Source organism: Dipodomys ordii, unplaced genomic scaffold, assembly GCF_000151885.1.
Source record: "Dipodomys ordii isolate 6190 unplaced genomic scaffold, Dord_2.0 Scaffold45, whole genome shotgun sequence".
Classification (NCBI taxonomy): domain Eukaryota; kingdom Metazoa; phylum Chordata; class Mammalia; order Rodentia; family Heteromyidae; genus Dipodomys; species Dipodomys ordii.
In genome coordinates this window covers 6,193,606-6,212,492 of record NW_012267261.1, presented here as the reverse complement: position 1 = coordinate 6,212,492, position 18,887 = coordinate 6,193,606, and the positions used below count along the sequence as shown (strand labels likewise).

The window sequence follows — 18,887 nt, the reverse complement described above, 5'->3', positions numbered from 1 at the left end:
GCTTTTTTTTTCTTTTTGCTTATGTGGTGCTGAGGAATCAAACCCAGGGTCTCATGCATGTAAGGCAAGCGCTCTACCACTGAGCCACCTTCCCAGCCCCTGTCCCTCAATTTCTGTGCCCTCCCTTATTCTTCCAAAGACAGATAACTGAGCAAAAAGACAAAAAGAAAATAAATAACAACAAAGAGGGCTGGGAAGGTGGCTCAGTGGTAGAGTGCTTGCCTTGCATGCATAAGGCCCTGGGTTCTATTCCTCAGCACCACATAAGCAGAAAAAGCTGGAAATGTTTATGTGACTCAAGTGGTAGAGTGTTGGCCTTGAGCTGAAATGCTGAGGGACAGCACCCAGGCCCAGAGTTCAGGCCCCATGAATGACAAAATACAACACAACAAAGAAAAAAACTCTTGTTTCCATTTCCTGGAGTTCATTTCAATAAATATTGTTTTATATGATCAGAGGCACATAGGCATTGTGCCTTTGTGTTCCTCCCCTAAGAGAATGGTGTTGTTTTTAACTGGGTTGTGTCTAGAAATCAATTTAGTCATTTACAACTGACATTTTATTTTATTTTCTAAAGTAAGGTAGGATAAGAAATACCTATGTTACCTGTGATAAGGTAACTTTGCCTTAAAATTCCTTTGTTTCCATTTTACTGTGATGATTGGTCCTTATACATTTGAATCACTATGTTGTATATCACACATCTTTAGGTCACAATATAAAATATATTTTTTAAACTTTGTGTGTGTGTTTGAGAGTGTGTCTTGCTCACTTTTCTACTTGTATCTGGTGCTCTGCCACTTGAGCCACACCTCCAGTACAGCCTTTTGTTGACTAATTGTAGCTGTAGTCTCAAGGACTTTTCTGCCAGGTTGTCTTTGAATTTCAGTCCTCCAGGTCTCAGACTCCTGAGTAACTAGGATTATAGGCATGAACCACTTGTACCCTGCTTTAAAATGTATTTCTTTCTTTAGTCTCTGTCAAAATTTTTTATCAACTGGCTGGTAGTCAGCCTGGCTTCAGGTTGTACTTCTACCACTTTGCTTGTGACTATAAGAAATTTGTTAACTATTATTAAAAAACTAACTAACTAACTAAGCCTCAGTTTCATAACTAGTAAGACTATGAAATTTACTATAAGATGAAATACAAGACAATTTATTTCAAAAGATTCTGAAAATTAAATTTAATGATGAAAGGAACTATGAGGTAAGCAAGTTCTCGTTTAAATAATTATGAGTACAGATTCTAATGCTGCTAAATTCTCCTCAAATGCATAGAATGGTTTAGAAAGGAAGTTTAGAGCCTGTTTGGATATCAGAGAAGAAGAGTGCCTTTGTCGTTTACACCCTGAATTTTGTTTATAGTTGCACACAAGTGAACTCAATGATGGCTATGAATGGGGTCGTCTTAATCTTCAGTCAGTGACTGAGCAGAGCTCCCTTGATGACTTTCTTGCAACTGCAGAACTTGCAGGGACAGAGTTTGTAGCTGGTAAGTTGTTTATTGCTGAGTGTATGTGAAACTGGTCATGTTTTCATCTTGGTAACTAGAGACAAAAGGAAGTAGTAGAGCACCTACTTAATGTCAAGTCTCTGAGTTCAAACTCCAATACCACCAAAAAAATGTCTGTAGTAATATTTCCTCAAACCATTTTAGTGTATGCTTATGGCAGAGAGAGAGAGAGAGAGGCTGGGGGGGGAGTGATCAAGATTAATAAAGTTACGAGGGGAGATTGAAAAGGCAACATTTGGTTTGGCAGAATAAGTTAATAAGTTTGATCCCACAGTAGTAAGGACCCTAGAGCTGTGATTCTGACCAATTAATGTACATTTGTGAATATTAGAAGAAAGACTAGGAAGGCTACACATAAAATTGACAACCTCAAAAGTAGCAACTAGAATTTTAGAAGTGAGGAAAAGATTAGAAGTTGGTCAAAGGGAAGGTTTATAATATTGTTGGATTTTTTATTTATTTTTTTTTGGGGGGTCCGGTCATGGGGCCTGAACTCTGGGCCTGGGTGCTATCCCTCAGCTCTTCAGCTCAAGGCTAGCGCTTGAGCCACAACGCCACTTCTGGCTTTTTTCTTTTTGCTTTTGTGGTGCTGAGGAATCGAACCCAGGGAGGGCCTCATGCATGCAAGGCAAGCGCTCTACCACTGAGCCACCTTCCCAGCCCTGTTGGATTTTTTTTAATAGGGAGACTTACATGGTTGTGTAATTAAGACTTAAATTTTCAAAAGATAAAGTAGTTGGGTGAAGAGCACAGTTTTAATCTAGAAGGAAATGAGAATAGAATGGGATCAAAAGCAGAGCAGGAAAGATTAGATCAGGCAAGAGAAGGCACACAGCTTCTCTGAGGCCAGATGGCACACACATGCACCGGTGTGAAAATGAGAAGGTGCAGACCCAACAGCTCCAGTTTTTCTCTTTATAAGATAATGGCAAGATTATCTTCAAGGCGTGGGCAGAAAAGGAATACAGTTGGTAAAGAGCAACAGTTACCATTTAGGGAATGGGAACAATAAACCAAGCAAATAGAGTTTTCATTCTGTGGGAGGTGCTGAGTGCTTAACTGGAGCCTGGTACATATGCATGGCACTCTTGTGTCATCCTTACCGCAGTGCACACTCACTGCTAGCAACACGAGGAGTGGAAAATTGGAAGCACACAGTGCTGCTGTAGTGAAAAAAGGAACTTGATGGTTTAGTTAGAAGGTGATGGAATTATGTTCATGTCTTTTTGGCTAAATGGGGAAAGAAGTGAAGCTAGATGGTGGGCAATGGACTGAGATCAAGGGACCAGAGTGTGTGCAGAAGGTGGACAAAACAAAACAGGGATGGGAGATCACCACTGGAAGATGTTAATGTAAAGAGGCACCAAGTAAGGGGCAAGAAGGAGGTATGAGTTGACTGTTGTTGAGGGTGATGACATGAGCCAGAACCATGACTGGGTTTGCTGTAATTCAGGTTACTGGACTAGGAAGGTTCTGTGTACTACTGTAGTCTGATGAGATGAGTAACAAGCTGCAGTCTTTGTCTAAGGGGACAAGGAATGTTGCTGAATATCTTTGATCATCTGGGCATCTTAGGAGAAGCTTAGCTGGCTTCTCAAGGTCTTGTCTCCAGGGGAGTAACCATTGCCATGGGGACTAGGTGGTACTGTGTGAGATGAAATGGGAAAGGCCAGACATCTAGAGAACTAGAACCTGAGCACAGAGGCCTCTCTAGTTCATATATGTAGGCTTTTTAAAGTAACTCATGAGAGCAGTGAGTAAGGGTGAATGTTTATCATAATGTGTAATAGTTACAGCAATATGGTTGTTCACCTATTCTAACTGGAATCTTCCTTGCCAGCCCATTGGATTAAAATTATTCTCTGTATGTAACGTTAAATACTATCTCAGGCTCTCATATTAATAGTTTTCCAGGTTTATCAAAATGACTCATGTTTTATTTTGCCTCTTAAATAACAATACTTTTCTTTTTCTGTGAACAGAGAAGCTTAACATTAAGTTTGTGCTCCCTGAGGCTAGAACTGGACTGCTGTCTTTCGAGGAAAGTCAGAGAATTAAGAAACTCCACGAGGAGAACAGGCAGTTCTTGTGTATACCCAGGAGGTGAGTTGAACAAAAGTTTAGGGTATTAAAAGGTATACAGAACCACTGAATAGGAAATTTTAAAGCTGCTGTTCACATTTTTCCTGCGTCTCTGTTACCATTATTTTATCCAAATTCTCTTTATATATGGCATTTTCTCCTTCTATGATTATTTCAGACCAAATTGGGACAAAAATACTAGTCCAGAAGAACTCAAACAAGCAGAGAAAGATAACTTCCTGAAATGGAGGCGTCAACTTGTCCGGTGAGTATTTGACTTTAAGAATTTGCCTTGAGGGGCTGGGAAGGTGGCTCAGTGGTAGAGCACTTGCCTTGCATGCATGAGGCCCTGGGTTCGATTCCTCAGCACCACATAAGCAAAAAGAAAAAAAAAGCCGAAAGTGGCGCTGTGGCTCAAGTGGTAGAGTTCTAGCCTTGAGCTGAAGAGCTGAGGGACAGCGCCCAGGCCCAGAGTTCAGCCCCACAACCGGACCCCCCCCCCCAAAAAAAGAATATTTGATCTTGGTGGAGAATGATATAAATACATTTTATTTTTATGTAGACTCAGTATATGAAAGGGCTGGGGGTGTGCAGCTCAGTGGTAGATTGCTCATCTAGTATGTTTGTAAAGCCCTTGGTTTGATCTGACACTATTTTAAATACAATGAATTAGAGCATTTATGCTTTTTTTTTTTTTTTGGCAAAGATATAAACTTCTCATTCTAAAGCCAGGCTAGAAGAGGAACAAAAGTTGATGCTGACTCCATTTGAACGCAACTTGGACTTTTGGCGCCAGCTCTGGAGGGTCATTGAGAGAAGGTGAGTAACTCTAGCTTTTGTGAAATATTCATTACACAAAATGTTGTGCTAGGACTAGATTTATCCTTAAGGAAAGAAAACAGAAATCTTCTGCTCACATTTAAATCCTTCCAAGTCTTTCTTTTTTTATTCTGTTGATTCAGAGTCTCAGTATGTAGCCCAGGCCTCAAACTCAATATATAGTCCAGGCTGCTCTCAAACCTAAGATCCTCCTACCTTGGCCTCCTAAGAGCTGGGATTACAGGCATTCCTGGATATTGGTATTGTATTTGAATGTTGATATGCACTCATGGATTCTGAATCAATGAGGGAGTAGTGTTAAGTTACATAAAAGGCTACTGAATAATTTTTTTTAAATATGAGCTAGGTGCTAATGGTTCATACCTGTAATCCTAGCCACTCAGGAAGCTGAGATCTGAGGATTGTGGTTTCAAGCAAGCCCAGGCATGAAAAGTCCACAAGACTCTCCAGTTCACCACAAAAAGGTACAACACACACACACACACACACACACACACACACACACTATATTTCCTTTAAAATACTGTGGTTTATGTTCTGGAGATATAACTTAATAGTAGAATATTTCCAGTACCAAAAAGTTAAAATAGTGTTTTGTTATTAAAACATGAGTGTGTTGACAAGTTAGTGAGACTAGTGAATGTTTTCTATGAGGTGAATTCTGACACACATGTAGATTCTTGCCTATAAAGATTGTGGGTGTTAATTGGGGGAGTGGATGGGATTTAGCTGTCTACTAATCAAAGTTCTGGGCACTGGGGGCACACAGATACAAGTACAATCCCTGAGCTCAGATAATTCCTACTAAAAATGAAAAACAGTGTGGTTCCTGCTATATTGCAGGTAAGAATGCAGTGTACTGTGTTATTGTAGAAAAAAGGGCAATTGAAATTTTAGTTTTAAACAGGGTCTTACTATGTACCTTTGAACTTGCTATGTATTATAAACTGGCCTCCAACTTTCAAATATCTTCCATCTGTCTCTGTAAAGTACTGAAATTACAGGCTGGTACCATAATACCTGGATAGTTTTTGTTGTTGTGTGTGTTTGTTTTAATTGGAGAGGATAAGCCTGGAATGTTGGCACACATTTGTAATCTCAAATTATTTTGATAAATTGAAAATAGGATATTTTTGTTCTTTTCCATGTAACACAGAATTCTGATTGTTAGAAGCTGATCAGCTCTCTTAATCTAATTTCTTTGATGTAATTAGAAGATCTTTTTCTTTTCCCTCAAAGAGTTCTGAACTATTTTCCTTATATTTAAATAATTCTTTCAAAAAGGAAGTTGGTCCACACAATCCTCAAACCTACAATCTCTCTGCCTTTGCTTCCTGAGTGCTGGGGACCTTTAAAATGATGCTTTTTGCCAGGTGCAATGGTTCCTATGTGTAATTCCATCTACACCAGAGGCAGAATCAGGAGCATTGAGATTCAAAGTTGGTCCTGGGCAGAAATGTAAAACCCTACCTGAAAAATAAGCCAAAAGGATTAGGGGTTTAACTCAAGAGGTGGGGTACCTACCTAGTATGTTTGAGGCTTTGAATTCAAATCCCAGAACCACAAAGAAGAAAAAAAAATGATACTTCTTAACAAGGAACTTTCAGGCTGAATTCTTTGAAATCCATAAAATGTACTTATTAAATAAGAACATTAGGAAACAGGATGTTTTAGTTGGGATTCTCAGGAAAACATCACACTTAACATTGTTAGCAAGAAAACAGGTCTTGAATTAAACTTGTAAGATAACTTAATGTTTCTTTTAAGGGTGATAAAAAAATGTTCTGGAATTAGATAGTGGTGAGGGTTGCGCAAATTTGTCAGTCTACTTAAAACCATTGGATTGCTCACCTTAAAGGAGGTGAATTTTAGGAGGTGAGATATGTCTCCGTTTTTTCAAAAAGTTACAGGCAGCACACTTCCCTGTTCTCCAGAAACAGGGGGAGAGCTGTTGGGCTGGAATGTGAGGTTATCAGCAACAGGGTGACAACGAGAAAAGCTTGCTGTGATTGCAGGTTTCGTTTAGGCCCTCTTACTATTTGGCTTGAGTGGAGCTTGGCAGCCCAGTGTCACTCTCCTGGGAGTTCTGCCCAGCCCAGTGGACTCAGCAGCTGCTGGCAGCCTGTCTTGTTTCCAAGGAGAATGGCACCGTGCTCAGCACCACACTCCTCCCTGTGAGAGAAGGCCCACCCACATACTTAGTTTTGCTCTTGTTTCACAATTTTTTGTACTTCCTAGGTTGCCCTATTCCTTTTCTATTTATTCGCTGATTTCTGATTTTTCTTTAAGAGACTTCCTCAAATATCTAGTGATGTTTGTTGGTTCATTTAATAATGATTGGCAAGCCTGTCCATTTGGGTAGAGTTTGCCAACTGGTGAACCTTTCTATTGGGAGGCTAGGTAGGCATCAGTTATATTTGGTTGGAATGCAATATATTAGTATTTGCAGGGCCAGTCAGATTTTTTTTTTGGGGGGGGGGTCCGGTCATGGGGCCTGAACTCTGGGCCTGGGCGCTGTCCCTCAGCTCTTCAGCTCAAGGCTAGCGCTCTACCACTTGAGCCACAGTGCCACTTCCGGCTTTTTTCTTTTTGCTTATGTGGTGCTGAGGAATGGAACCGAGGGCCTGGCATGCAAGGCATGCGCTCTACCACTGAGCCACCTTCCCAGCCCGGCCAGTCAGATTTTTAAAGCAAAGAATGACCTCTTGGGAATGGCGCAAGCAGAGTGGGAGCTGAGCATCTTCCCAGTGTAGTAGGGAAACTTATGTTTAATCCCTGTTCTCTTCTCCATCTTCTCCAGTGCCTGAGGTCTCAGTTGTAAAGCCTCTTAGGTTCTTATTCTCCATAATAAATCCACCCTCTGCTGTTGGGGTGGAGGAATGGGAAATGTTAGATGGGTTGTGATTGCATGGCAGAATGGAGCAGCAGAGCCAGTATGGAGCTCACTACTCATATTTCAGTCCTGTGCCTCACTTGTGCTTAGGTGAAGCTGAGTCTGCTGATTCAGAGCTTGCTCGGGCTCTGCAGCATGACCAGGCTTGTTTCTTACTGGCTTAATGTGTCTAGGTTTTTGGTGGATTTTTTTGTTTGTTTTTGTTCTTACTTTTTTGTGCCAACCTGGGCACACAAATCCAAGAGACTGTAATCTCTAATTACAATTAACCAGCAGAAAGCCAAAACTGGAGGCATGGCTCATGTGATGAAGTCCCACTTGTGAGCAGAAAAAGCTGAGCAAGAATATGAGGCCCCTGAGTTCATTTCCCAGTACTGGCTCAAAAATCCTAGTCCTATGAGTCAATAAAAGATTTAAAATCAATCTCCTTCCTCCAGGAGTCACTGAGTGTTAAAAGTAAAACCTTGGGGCTGGGAAGGTGGCTCAGTGGTGCTTGTCTTGCATGCATGAAGCCCTGGGTTCAATTCCTCAATACCACGTACACAGAAAAAGCCAGAAGTGGTATTGTGGCTCAAGTGGTAGAGTGCTAGCCTTGAGTAAAAGAAGCTCAAGGACAGCACCCAGGCCCTGAGTTCAAGCCCCAGGACTGGCAAAGAAAAGAAAAAGAAAAGAAAGCCCTTCTTGATATTAGTGCCTCAAAGAAGCAATTCAAAATTTAGCTGGAAATGTCTAGATTCTATAGGATTTGAATCCCTGTCTTTGATGGTAATAACAAAGCCCCTTTCAGAGATGACCAAGACCTGATTGTAAAACCCTAGATAAACTAGTAAAAAAAAATAAAAGTCCTCTCAAACTTAGAAGTTAATTGGTATCTGCCCTAGCCCTGAAAAACTCCAGATTGAGATACATATTACTATCTGTAACTAAAAGTCAGGACATGGCATTAAAAGTTCTTTATCTTAGAACATCTACAACTATGGTTTATTTTTTTTTTTTGTCAGTCATGGGACTTGAACTCTGGGCATGAATGTTGTCCCTCAGCTCTTCAGCTCAAGGCTAGTGCTCTACTACTTGAGCCACTGCACCACTTCTGGTTTTCTGAGTGGTTTATTGGAGATAAGAGTCTCATGGAGTGGGTGCCGGTGGCTCACGCCTATAATACTAGCTACTCAGGAGGCTGATATCTGAGGATTGTGGTTCAAAGCCATCCCTGGCAGCAAAGTCTGTGAGATTCTATCTCCAACAAACCACTAGAAAACCAGAAGTGGCGCTGTGGCTCAAGTGGTAGAGCGCTTGCTTGAGGTGAAGAGCTGAGGGACAGCGCCCAACCCAGAGTTCAAGCCCCACGACCGACCAAAAAAAAAAAAGAATCTCACAGACTTTTCTGCCCAGGCTGGCTTTGAACCGATACCCTCATATCTCAGCCTCCTAAGTAGCTAGGATTACAAGTGTGAGTTACCAGCACCGAACTATATGGCTTACTTTTTAAAACTATTAGATGCTGTCACATTTGCATTTCAGATAAAACCTATTTTTCTTAAGTTCTTAGAACAGAAGCAGCTAGATTCATTAGGAGTTTAAAATCTTATTTCTGCCAGCACTGGTTGTTCACAGCTATAATCCTAACTACTGAGGAGGCTGATGGCTGGGAATCTTGGTGCAAAGCCAGCGAGGCAGGGAATGTCCATGGGATTCTTCAGTTAGCCAGCAAAAAGCTGAAGTGGAGTGAAAAAGCTAAGGGACAACTGTCCTGGCCCTAAGTTCAAACCTCAGTACCATCAAAAAAAGAATGAGGGGAGAAAGGATGCGGAGAGAAAATGAGAGAAAGGAAATGCAAGGAAAAGAAAGCAGAGCTCTATGGTGCTTTTGTGACAGTACTAAATCTCATTAATAATAGTATAGGGAATGAAGGAGGAGGAATGAGTAAACTTCCTCCTTCCTCCTTTCTCCTTATCCATCCCTGCGTTGGTTGTCCTTCCTCTGATGTTGAATCTGGGAGAGGAGACAGAAAGGTTCTACCATGGCTAACAGAATTAGAGAAACATTCCAAAGCTACACACCTTCCATACCTTTAGACTCATCCATTTCTAGCACGGAAGAGGGCTTCCCTCTGCTTCCCAGTTTCCATGCAAAATCTCATGAGATCCACTTATGAAAAACATTTCAAGATGTCTCACAAAAAAGGATTGTAAGTTAAAAGTTATAAACAAGGATTTATTTTAGTATAACAGGATTCAAGTAGGAAGAAACAAAAAGAGAAATATTTCCTGCTCCCCATGCAGGAAATGAGAATTAAAGACTCCCCTTTATACATTTTTTATGCCTCTAAATTAGAACTGACTTCCCCAGAGTCATTCTGTACTTGTTGAAACCTCTAGCTTCAATTAGATTGCAATATTACTTGTACTGTAATTTTTATTACACATCTCTTTTTTAAATAACAGTTTTTAAACAGAATATGTTTCTAATTCAAGGAATATAGTTTTAATCACGCAGGGATAGATTGGAGTTACATAAAAATATTAATAAATTGACTACTTCCATATCTTTAACAGGAAATATTTATTGGTTACTTCTCTATACCAGATGTCTCCTGTTTGCTAACAGGCTGTCTAAGCCATCTGCCTCTTTAATTTCAGTATAGTTATCAGAAAAGATACGATGTGTCACATGTCATTGAAATGCAGGAAAGTGCTGAGGCCCTGGTGGCAGAACAGGGTAATCCAATGAAATCAAGCACTAATATTAAGTTGCCTGAATGTTTTCTGTTACGCAGTGGCACTTGGTATCCTAAACCAGCATGTGAAACAAACTAGTCTGAAATGTCCTTTCTTTTCTTTTTTTTCTTATTTTTTCTTTTTTGCCATTCCTGGGGCTTAAACTCTGGGCCTAGGTGCTGTCCTCGAGCTTCTTTTTGTTTTAAGGCTAGTGCTCTACCACTTGAGCCACAGCACCACTTCCAGCTTTTTCTGTGATTAATTGGAGAAGAGGCTCATGGACTTTCCTGCCCAGGCTGCCTTCAAAAATAATCCTCAGATCTCAACTTGCTGAGTAGCTAGGATTACAGGCAAGAGTCACCAGTGCCCTCCTGAAATGTCTTACTGGTGTTTTCAAGCTGTTGACTTCCTTCTGCATGTTTGGTTGATAGACATAGTGTTTGTGGACCTTGTGATTCTTGCCTATCCAGCTTTCTTGATTTTTTTTTTTTGTAGTCATTCAGCTTAATTCTGTTTGAAAGTGAGATATTGCCCTAAAGGAAATATTGGACCAGCTTAATTTAGAGAACTTAAAAACCATTAATCCAAAAATTAGTAACTCTGAACATGGGTTATATATGTTGGTGGTTTGGTGGTGGTTGTGGTTTTTTTCTTTTTCTGCTTCTTGGGGACAAGGCACAGAGAGTGCAGCAGAAAGGGAGGGAAGAAGGGTGAGCAGATGTAATCATAGTATACACTGGGGGAAAGCAAAGGAAAGGGTGGTATTGTCCGAAAAAGAAATGTACTCATTACCTGTATTGTAAAATGGTAACCTCTCTATACAGCACCTTAATAATAACAATAAAATTATATATTTTTAAAGATTAGCAACTTGTGCTTCCTTTAGCAGCACATATACTGAAATTGGAATGATACAGACAAGATTAGCTGGCTCCCTGCTCAAGGATGACACATAGATTCATGAAGCAGTGCAGAGAGGGCCCCAGGCATGCCCCAGAAGCCCATTCCCCCACCCCCGTAAGAGATTTGGGTGTTGAAAAAAATTAACAACTCTGAGTTCCTCTGAATCATAAGATTATGCTAGAATTTTAACCATGTTGAAGAAAATGTGCTTTGAACATTGGTAACCCTACCCTGAGTGGTAACCTTGATCCTTGGTGTTGAGTATAGCTGCAAAGAATTACCTCAGGAAAGGATTGGTTAGCCCAGTCAGGATTCTTAGCATTTGAGGAGACTGCTACAGGGTGGTGAGACTCCAGTTTCTGTCTTTCCAGTGACTATCACAGGTGGGCCTTGTAAGGGACTCTAGGGGTGGGTGCCATTGTCGCAGCATGATCTTATTCTTGGGTGTGATGGAAGAAATTGGGCTCATCATTTGTGCTTCAATGTGGCATCTTAAGCTGATGCTTTGCTGCCTTGTGTTTGTGCCATTTAAACATTCTCCAAACTGTTTGCTAGGGATCATTGCTCTTTCTTGACAGTCCTAGTTTGAATAAGATACTGGCGTCTGTAGTGACAGCTGTCAGCCAGTGATTTGTTCATTTTCTTTTGAGGCCTTAGTGAATGAAGGCTGGGTAATGAACACTTAGTAGACTTACTTTGCAATGAGGTATTTGTAATCTTTCACCACACAAAAGGGGGTAATAGAAGCTATAAAGGAAGTTTTATTAGTAACATGACATCATGATCCTTCTAGACTGTATATGTTACAATTAAGAGCATGACCTCTGGTCTAGACCAGCTGGGTCCCTGTATAACTCCCACACTTTGGGCTGCTTATATAATTGCTCTAAGCCTCAATTTCCTTGTATATTAACTGAGAATAATTGTACATTAAAAAGTCAAGTGCTGGGCTGGGAAGGTGGCTCAGTGGTTAAAGCGCTTGCCTTGCATGCCTGAGGCCCTGGGTTCGATTCCTCAGCACCACATAAGCAAAAACAAAGAAGCCGGAAATGGCGCTGTGGCTCAAGTGGTAGAGCGCTAGCCTTGAGCTGAAGAGCTGAGGGACAGTGCCCAGGCCCAGAGTTCAGGCCCCATGACTGGACCCAAAAAAAAAAAAAAAAAGTCAAGTGCTGCCGGGCGCTGGTGGCTCACGCCTGTAATCCTAGCTACTCAGGAGGCTGAGATCTGAGGATCACGGTTCAAAGCCAGCCCGGGCAGGAGAGACCATGAGACTCCTATCTCCAATAAACCACCAGAAAACCGGAAGTGGCGCTGTAGCTCAAGTGGTAGAGCGCTTGCCTTGAGCTGAAGAGCTGAGGGACAGCGCCCAAAAAAAAAAAAAAAAGTCAAGTGCTAGCTTAGTATTTGAGTGTTTGCCACTCTCACCTTTGGTATATGCTAACTGATCTCATTTACTTTAGAGTCACTGGATTCTCTCACTTTTTCCCCCCAGTGATATTGTGGTCCAGATAGTAGATGCTCGAAACCCTCTCCTGTTTAGATGTGAGGATTTGGTAAGTAACATTTGATTTCTGACTTCAGAGTAGAGGGGAGAACAGCACCCCTTACTGCAGTAACTATAGACAAGCATTCTGTCTTCTCTTGCTTTGTTTAACTAGGCCTGCTTCCTCTCCAAGGTCAGAGGCTTACATAATAACACTGTTTACACAGATGTTTTCTCCAACAGTTGTTTCCATCTGCAGAAAGGCACAAATACTTGCATGGGCTTCCTACACTTTCGTTTACAGGCCACTTTATTAATACACATTTGCTGATTTATAATTTTTCAAGAGGCACCAATCTAAATAGCATTTAGCTCGTTTTAGATTATTTAGTCACTTTGTTTTTAGTCTATCTCATTATTTCTTCTCCTATCTTACATATTACTCCTTTGGGTGTTTTACAAAAGATCTAAGTTTATAAAACACCACTGGATAACACTACATGTAAGGATGAACATATTTTTAAATTGATGAGTAACAGAAATCTTAATGATGAAAGCTCTTGTCAAAGCTTACCAAGAGTCTTAATCTTTAAATTAAAAAAAATTAAAACTGAGAGCAATAAAAACATTTGTTAGAGATATCAGTGTTATTTCCCTAATTTTTTGCTTGTTGGAAGAGAACCTTCTAAATGTCTGTCCTGCCTAGGAATGTTACGTGAAAGAGATTGATGCCAATAAGGAGAACGTAATTCTGATAAACAAAGCAGACTTGTTGACTGAGGAGCAGCGCAGTGCCTGGGCCACATACTTTGAGAAGGAAAATGTGAAGATTATCTTCTGGTCAGCTTTGGCAGAATCCATTGAACTGAATGCTCCCTCCAAGGTACCTCTGGGGGGCTTTTTCAGGGTGGGGTTCAGAAATGATTAATTTCTGATTAGTGTGCTTCAGTTGTGTGTTCTTTTTTCTTACTGCAGATTTGTGGGAATTAGTTTTGGTTTTGTTTGCAGTTGTTTATTTATTTGTTTTGGTGAGTGGAGAAGTCCTATTACTATGAAAAGTTCTTTTCTTCAAGTAGTCCATTCCTAATGTTATGACTGGTACTTTAATCTTTGGGGGAAGGGGCAGGAAGTTCTGCAGGAACTTTCAGAATGACCTTCTATTGCTTTTAAGAGAAATCAGAACAAAAGGGTATAGCAGAAGGAAGTGGTGACCTGTTTAGGCTTATTTTTATACCAGGGTTTTTTAACTTGGCCTCCTAGCTATTTGGCTGGTGCTCTATGTTACAAGCCATATCTCTAGCCCAGCTTTTTGTTGTTTGTTTATTTTTTGGAGATGGAGTTATTTCTTAAAGACTTTTCTGCTTGGGCTGGCTTCAAAGTGTGGTTCTCTGGATCTCAGCCTACTGAGTAGCTAGGATTATGAGCCACTAGTACCCAGTTTTACTTTTTTTTAATACAAAGGAACTAGCTCTACATTGAGATATATACTATGTTATGTCCTTTATCTTTTCACCCAAATTCTACCAAAATGGCTTGAGTTTTGAAAAGAAACTGGTAATGGAATGAATCTTAGGTCTAGAAAAGACTCAAAAGTAGTCATTTTTTCCTTCTCTTCTTTCCTTTTTCCCATTCTCTATGGAACATTAGTTGACTGTTTAGTAGGTGCCAAGATGGATTCTGTGCATGCACCCTCCCCTGTGTGAACTTGCAATATAAGCTCTAAACTCCAGCTCACTCTATTCCACCGCTTCCCTATCAGACACTTAAAGTACCTTTCTGTGTCTGTGACTGCTTTGGGCAAGGGATATGAATCAGTGATAGAGGGCTTTGCTAGCATGCACAAGGCCTTGGCTTTCCAGCCAGCATGGCAAAGAGACAGACAGACAGACACACACACAGACACAGACACACAGACACACACAGACACACACACACACACACACACACACACACACACACACACACGGTAGCTCTCTGTGATTGATTTAAGTGACAAAGCCCTTAAGGCCAAGTAACTCACTGTTACTTATCTCTCAATTCAGAAAGTTCTCTTCGGTGAGGCTAACGTAGTGCCCCATAGGATCTTTGAGCTGAAAACTTGTCTTTTGTCCTCATGGCACCCTCTTTTACCAGACTACATTTTCTGCTGTCAAATTCCTCACAGACATCGTTTCTAGTACTCTCATCTTTAGTGACTGTTTGTGTCAGGATTGTGATTAAAATTGGCAGTTCCTACTTGAATACATTACAACTAGTATTGTTTGCCTGGGGCTTCCCTGGAGATTGAAATTTCTAGCAAACATGATATTCCAATTAATTCAGACCTTCTGTTAATTCATCCCCATTCATCTCTGTTGTCTCATTTAAGCAAGAAAAAACAAATCCTTCAAATACTTAAAAATGAAAGCTTATTAGCAGACTACATTCTATTTTTACTTGTAGACAAGTTTGTGTTTTTTGTTTTTATTTCAACTTGGGATAGTAAAATTAATGAATTGGGACCCAAATAGAGTTTTTTTTATGTAAATTGGTTTTTCTCTCCTTGCACTGAGTTATCTGTGCATTTTATGTGCAGACGTTCTATATTTTCTTCTAAATCACTAATAATATTGTTGAACACAGAACCAGAGATAGGAGATCTTGGACTTTTTGTGGACTTGCAGACACCCTGAAGCCATATAAATATATTCGCAAAAAGAAAGAAAAACTAGCCAATAAAAATAAAACTTTATTCTTTAGCAGACACCGTTGCTGTAAATACATATCATTGTAGTCATTTAATGGTCTCAGCAGTAATATAGGTATTTACTGTCCTCAGGCAGTAGGGCACCAGTTTGCCATCTTAACTATTGTTTCTTAATGTCTTAAAGAAGAGTTTAAAGGATTGGCCCTGGTGGTTCACCCCTATAATCCTGACTGCTAAGAAGACAACTCTGAGGTGGTGGTTCAAAGCCATTCCAGGCAGACAAATCTGATACTCCTATCTCCAGTTAACCAGCAAAAAGCTTGGGGCAACTGGTAGCACACTGCCATGAAGGAAAAGGCTAAAGGCTGAGCAAGAGCTTGAGGCCTTGATTTCAAACCCCAGTACTACAACCATGTGTTGAAATAAATTTGTATACCTCATTGTTCTGTCCTATAAACTAAGCCAACAACCCTGTCAATGGAAAAAGGATCCATTCCTATATCCTTGACCAACTGGCAGACTCCATGAGGAAATGGTTCCCTAGAGTGCCCTGGTTGCCTCCAGTTGCTGTCTTATATTTAGGCTCCCCAGCTAAGATGAGTGTCAGTCTCTTGTTAATGGTTGTTGGCTTATGGAAGATACTTTTTTCTTCCTTGTAGAAGGCATCATTTGCTTCTTTTTGGAATATATAACGTTCTATGTGATTTCTCAGATTGTGATTTCATACATACAGCCATATCTAGGTATCAAGCATAAGCTTACTAAAAATAGCTTCATGTTTATTGTTTCTTTGCCTATGTAAGAATTATCTTCTTCCTCTACAGTTGTTGACCACTTCCTTGTTTTCAAATATGTAGCTTTTTTAGTCAGATACCTGTTTCTCTTGGTTAGCTGTTAAATTGCAATGTCCTCAAAGGCTTGACTTTCTTTTTTTATGTTTAACTTTTAACTACTGCAAAATCCTTTGTTGTTAGAATTTTTATTCAGTTGAACTGCTTCTAACCATAAACCATAACCATGTTTCTACTAAATATTCATGTTCATCTCTCATTCTTATTTTTATTGCTTTTTTTTTTGCCTGTCCTGGGACTTAAACTCAGGGCCTGGGTGCTGTCCCTGAGCCTCTTTTTACTCAAGGCTAGCACTCTACCATTTGAGCCAGTGTCACTTGCAGCTTTTTTGAGTAGTTTATTGGAGATAAGAGTCTCACAGACTTTCCTGGCTAGGCTAGCTTTGAACCACATTCCTTAAATCTTAGCCCCCTGAGAAACTAGAATTACAGATGTGAGCCACTGATGCCTGACTTATAGCTTCTTTTATGCTTGAAATTATTCAGAAAAGCTCACAGTGAGGATACACTGACTTTTTTATACTAATTGCTAATTTGTCGTAAAATTTCTGGTTCTTTTGTAAGGCAGATTTCTTCTTGGATTGCAGGTATAATCATGAAGTCACACTTACTCTCTTGATGTTTGTATCTCATCTGTTTTATCTTTGTTGTTAAGAATTAGTGAGACTGAATAGGGTGTGATGGTGCCACACCTGTAATCCCAACTCTGGAGGCTGAGGCAGAAGGATTGAGAAGTCAGTGCCAAACTGGGTACATGATAAGACTTGGTCTCAAAACAAAATTAGTGACACTATAAACTTCCCTATTTTTGTTTGGTCAGCTGTAGAGATTCACATGAATTAAGAAACTCAGGAGTAGTAGTGAGTGTTGCCTTTCTCTTTTCTAAGAAAGTCTTCCTAGGTAAATACCACATCTGGTGTGGAGTTTTAATGCTCCTCTATTTCACACACTGGGATCTGTGCTCCATGGTGGTGCTTTTTGGTTTGCTAAAGGCAATTGTAAAAGCTTAACAGAATTGGGATTAGGGCTCAAAGGTAGACTGCTCACCTAACATGTGCAGGCCCTGGGCTCTATCCCTGGTACCAAAAGGGAAAAAATTATGAAGTGCAGATTGGAGGTGTGCTGCTTACAAGGACAGCGCTGAGATGGTTTGGCTCTGTGTCCTTGTACTGAACAGCTTACTTTACCTCCTTCTCCTCATGGTCACCCTTTTTGGTCATCAGCATAACCTTTTCTGTCCTCTATCCATCTTCCATAGCTCCATTGAGTGTTTTCACCAAATATTTTGCTAAAAGGAAAAGTGAATGTCTGTGCTGTGATTTCTTGAGGAACAAGCACACAGAGATGCTGAAGAAGCCAGTGCAGCTGAGTCTGAAAGCTCCAGCTTGGATGGGAATGAAATTTCACACAGTGAAACCCACCATCTCCCAGGCTGTGGTTCTCCCTCCCCTAGTGATGAAGACGACAGTGAATATGAAGACTGTCTAGAAGAGGGAGAGGATGAGGAGGACTGGCAGACATGTTCAGAAGAGGACAGCAACCCTGATGAGGAGCCCTGTGCTGAGAACAGCACTGTGGACTCTGAGGCTCAGGGAAACAAGACCCCACCGAGGAGACAGATACACAACTTTAGCCATCTGGTATCAAAGCAGGAATTACTAGAACTCTTTAAACAGCTACACACTGGGAAGAAGGTGAAAGATGGTCAACTTACTGTTGGATTGGTAAGATGAAATACACTACAAAGTGTGTACTACTTGAGGCCCTCAGAGAGCAGTCAGACTCCTGGCATCATTAGGAACATTCTGGGCTGGGTGCAGTTACTTATGCCTGTAATCTCAGCTACTCAGGAGGTGGAGCTAGGGAGGATTGCACTTCAATTCCCGCTAAGGAAAAAAAAAAATCAGTGTGACTCTCCCCTTCCCTCCACCCCAAACCAACCAGTAAGCCAGATGTGGTACATAGCTGTCATTGCAGCTACACAAAAGGTTGAAGGTAGGAAGCTTGTGGTCTGAAGCCAGCTCTGGGCAAAAGTGAGACCCTAGCAAATAAAGGTTTGGGGTGTGGCTTAAGTTGCAGAGTGCTTGCCTAGCAAGCCCAAGGTTCCGAGTTCAAACTCTGATGAGACTTCTACTCACAACTAACCACCAAAAAGCCAGTAGAGCTATAGCTCAAGTGGTAGAATGCTAGCTTTGAGTAACGGGACACCTAAGGAACACTCTCAAGTCCTGAGGTTAAACCACAGTACCAGTACCAAAAATAACCCCCTGCTCTTCAAAGAGATTATCTTCTTGCTGCCCACTGGCTTCAAGGAATGAGGCAGTGTGGTGAGCAGAGCCCACTGCAAGGAACAAACTTCTTCAAGGCTTGTATTGCGTACATACTTGTTTGTGTTGATATTCTCTGATCTCCTTCCAGTTGAGTTCTGCCTTCCATGTCAGTTACCAAGGGACTAGAACGGGAGAGTTTTCATGTTATCTGCACATATATTTCAGTGTTCTTGGTGCCCTATGATCTTGCCAGCTTACATGACAAGTGTTCGTGATGCACAGTAGAGTGAATCCCAACTTTTTTTCTTTCTTTCTTTCTTTCTTTTTTTTTGGTAGAGCAAAGGGAGCTTACTGCCAGTAGGGCTGACAAGGCCAATTCTCTCCTGGGAAAGGGATCCCAACATTTTTCTGAGGCACATTGTAACAAACAGTTCCATTGCCTAGCACCGTACGGCAAGTAGGAAGTGGACCACACCCCACCTATGCCTACCTAATTTCAGAGGAAATCAGAAGACCTGTGTAGATGTTTCCTCACACAGGAGGATGCAGCATGGCTCTGGGTCGCCCACCTTATTAACTAAGGAAATGCCAAGCATACTTTTATAAAGACTTTCCATCCAGGGCTGGGAAGGTGGCTCAGTGGTAGAG

General features: G+C 40.9%; 1 protein-coding gene across 1 annotated transcript in view; it reads left to right on the top strand.

Annotated features, from left to right (window-relative positions):
• Positions 1–18,887, top strand: part of Lsg1 (large 60S subunit nuclear export GTPase 1) — a 30,571-nt gene that overhangs the window by 1,849 nt on the left and 9,835 nt on the right. Inside the window, exons 2-8 of the mRNA XM_013019305.1 lie at positions 1,368–1,494; positions 3,498–3,618; positions 3,776–3,862; positions 4,330–4,416; positions 12,443–12,503; positions 13,140–13,316; positions 17,298–17,693. Of these exons, the coding sequence (XP_012874759.1) occupies positions 1,368–1,494; positions 3,498–3,618; positions 3,776–3,862; positions 4,330–4,416; positions 12,443–12,503; positions 13,140–13,316; positions 17,298–17,693 (1,056 nt within the window). The remainder of the gene's footprint in view (positions 1–1,367; positions 1,495–3,497; positions 3,619–3,775; positions 3,863–4,329; positions 4,417–12,442; positions 12,504–13,139; positions 13,317–17,297; positions 17,694–18,887) is intronic.